Below are 3,455 nucleotides of genomic sequence, written 5' to 3' on the forward strand. Positions count from 1 at the left end.
ACACAAGGCATTAGGCTACACAGCACGACGGGAAGAACAACTGTAGATCAATATAGGCCATCACACACTAGTGGGGAAAATACAGTGACAAGGCCTGTACAGTACACCAGTTCAACATTCGATTTTTAAATCAGCCAAAAATGTCAGTAGGCCTAACAATTCTCTGGATTAAAAATACAGTGTTGAATTTACATTTCCAAAAGGTGAATCACCCTCTTTCTTACTTAGCCTATATAATACTGATGAAAATGCATTAATAATGTATAGCTCAATGTTTTGTCTTCCAGTCGACCATATTCACCATATAGCCTACAATAAATATCCCAGTGTCATTGTTTTTCCTAGCCACCGTGCTTCTACACCTGCATTGCTTGCTGTTTGGGGTTTTAGGCTGGGGTTTATGTACAGTACTTTGAGATATCAGCTGATGTACGAAGGGCTTTATAAATACATGTGATTGAATTTGATTGTGATTCCAGCTAGACGGAGTGCGGATGTAACATCAGTCCTCTTGTCAGTCGGTCCAAACTGGAATCTTCTCCGTTGTGGATCGGCTGTGGTCTGCAGCACCACCTGCTCTGCTCTCTCTCTCTCTGCTCTCCCTCCCTCCCTCTCTCTCTCTCTCTGCTCTCCCTCCCTCCCTCCGCCCGCGGGATCCGTGTTTTGCATCGCTCCCCAATTTGCATTTTTTCCTCAGACTTTCCGTGCGGCGCTCCGGCCGTTCTTCTAGCTAGAAGGCGTACCACGGTGGCAATATCCATGCGCCCCGCGTTTACAGAACAATACGCACAGTAGAACCCACTGGAACATGTGAATAATGTTGCCGAAGCTTTCCGAAAGTAGAAATTGAGCGTTTTAAAAAAAAAATCCATTTGGATCAATCGCGTTTTGGTTGCGCACCATACGAGACACGTGCCTTCGAGGTAAACAGACAGCAGGACTGGGCAGCCAGATAACGTTAGTAGTCTCGGTTAACGTTACATTGTTTTTCTCCTGTGTTACAAGCGTGCATAAGCGGTTATAACGCCACCATAGTGGACGTAGACGTCGAGCGGAGGTTCATTTTGTTTTCGTTTGTGCACCTTGGTTGATAATTGAGACGCAGTTGGACATGTCGGAAGTACTACAAGACAAAATGAGTCATTATGGAAATGAGGATGACGAGGGACACCTTTCCTTCACCTGTCGCCTCCAAGACACCAACAACTTCTTTAGCGGCTCGCAGGGGGGAAAACGCCCACCCAAACTTGGACAGATAGGCAGAAGCAAACGAGGTACCTTTGACCATCAAAGCATTTTCAGTTGTGTTATGGGGATGTCTTCTATGTTCATAATCATGGGATGGGAAATAATGGTATGGGCAATTAAATGGGAAGTCGAATCTGTTCACCATCTCCCCGTGACGCACAGTAGGCTTTCGCATTCCATGACTGTATTCTGATGATTATGGTATGGGATCAATGGGTTTTAACAATTCTGTTGGCATTGCAACACATGTTTGGATGCGCAGTGCTTGCACTGTTCAATGCCTTTTGGTACAAGTGTTGTCGTGCTGTTCTACTGAATATTCCAACCAACATGCATGCTGGGATTCTAGAGGATTCTAGAATATTTTCTGGATGTGTCTCTTATTCTTGTGTGTGCGTGTGTATGCACGCGTGTGCGTGTGTGTGTGTCGTGCATGACCAATTAAATAAACGTAGCACATGCAACACTTCCAAAACATGCTCACACACACACCATCTCGCTTTCTCTACCTCTCGCTCTCTCTACTTCCGTGCTGTAGCCTAGTGCATGAGTTCCATGCATTCACATCAATGAGATATAAGATTCTTAGATGTGATAACGTGCCAACCCTCCTCCTCCTCATCATCTCTTCCATGTTCTCCACAGTTGTTGAGGACGAGAACGGCGTTGACGAGGCGCTAAAAAACGGGACAGAGAAAACACAGACAGAGGCTTGAACACATCAACCCCGGAAGGACATTGATTCTCATTTTCTATTTGATATTTACAGTTTTGATCCAAAGACACTGTATATAAGCACTTTTAACCCATGTGGCAACAAGCACTTCCAGTCCCATCTCCTCTCTCTCCCAGTCCTCATGATGATCTCCTGAGACTTATACTGGCAGGATGGGGAAGCAGCCGAGATGGAGACAGACAGAGAGTTGAAGACAGAGGTGGAGACAGAGAGAGTGATGGACACAGAGGCGGAGACAGACAGAGAGATGGAGACAGAGGTGGAGACAGAGAGAGTGATCGAGACAGAGGTGGAGACAGAGAGAGTGATCGAGGCAGAGGTGGAGACAGAGAGAGTGATCGAGGCAGAGGTGGAGACAGAGATGAAGAGAGAGGCGGAGACAGAGAGATGAAGACGAAGGCGGAGATGAAGACCGAGTCGGAGACAGAGATGAAGACAGCGATAAAGAGAGAGGCGGAGACAGTGATGAAGACAGAGAGAAAGAGAGGCGGAGATGGAGATGAAGACAGAGATAAAGAGAGGCGGAGATGGAGATGAAGACAGAGGTGGAGATGAAGACCGAGTCGGAGACAGAGATGAAGACAGCGATAAAGAGAGAGGCGGAGACAGTGATGAAGACAGATACAAAGATGAAGAGAGAGGTGGAGACAGAGAGAGAGATGAAGACGGAGATGGAGATGAAGACAGAGAGAGATAAAGAGAGGCTGAGATGAAGACAGAGATAAAGAGAGATGGAGATGAAGACAGAGATAAAGAGAGGCAGAGAGAGAGAGAGGCGGAGACTGAGATGAAGACAGTGACAGAGACAGAGATAAAGAGAGGCGGAGACAGAGATGAAGACAGAGATAAAGAGAGGCGGAGACAGAGATGAAGACAGTGACAGAGATAAAGAGAGGCGGAGATAGAGATGAAGACAGAGATAAAGAGAGGCGGAGACAGAGATGAAGACAGTGACAGAGATAAAGAGAGGCGGAGACAGAGATGAAGACAGAGATAAAGAGAGGCGGAGACAGAGATGAAGACAGAGACAGCGACAAAGAGAGGCGGAGACAGAGATAAAGAAGAGACAAAGATGAAGACAGAGACAGAGATAAAGAGAGGCGGAGATAGAGATGAAGACAGAGATAAAGAGAGGCGGAGACAGAGATGAAGACAGTGACAGAGATAAAGAGAGGCGGAGACAGAGATGAAGACAGAGATAAAGAGAGGCGGAGACAGAGATGAAGACAGAGACAGCGACAAAGAGAGGCGGAGACAGAGATAAAGAGAGGTGGAGACAAAGATGAAGACAGAGACAGAGATAAAGAGAGGCGGAGATGGAGATGAAGACAGAGACAGAGATAAAGAAAGGCGGAGATGAAGACAGAGAGGCAGAGAGAGAGAGAGAGGCGGAGACTGAGATGAAGACAGAGACAGAGATAAAGAGAGGCGGAGACAAAGATGAAGACAGTGACAGAGACAGAGATAAAGA

General features: G+C 46.5%; 1 protein-coding gene across 1 annotated transcript; it reads left to right on the forward strand.

The window, feature by feature from the left end:
- Positions 1 to 668: 668 nt before the first annotated feature.
- camk2n1 (calcium/calmodulin dependent protein kinase II inhibitor 1) lies at positions 669 to 3,040 on the forward strand. Its single transcript, XM_064966982.1, has 2 exons — positions 669 to 1,274; positions 1,894 to 3,040. The coding sequence occupies exons 1-2, from the start codon at positions 1,112 to 1,114 to the stop codon at positions 1,962 to 1,964; spliced, it is 234 nt and encodes a 77-aa protein (XP_064823054.1). The 5' UTR covers positions 669 to 1,111; the 3' UTR covers positions 1,965 to 3,040.
- Positions 3,041 to 3,455: the final 415 nt, after the last annotated feature.

This window comes from Oncorhynchus masou, chromosome 5, assembly GCF_036934945.1.
Source record: "Oncorhynchus masou masou isolate Uvic2021 chromosome 5, UVic_Omas_1.1, whole genome shotgun sequence".
In the NCBI taxonomy this organism is placed as follows: Eukaryota; Metazoa; Chordata; class Actinopteri; order Salmoniformes; family Salmonidae; genus Oncorhynchus; species Oncorhynchus masou.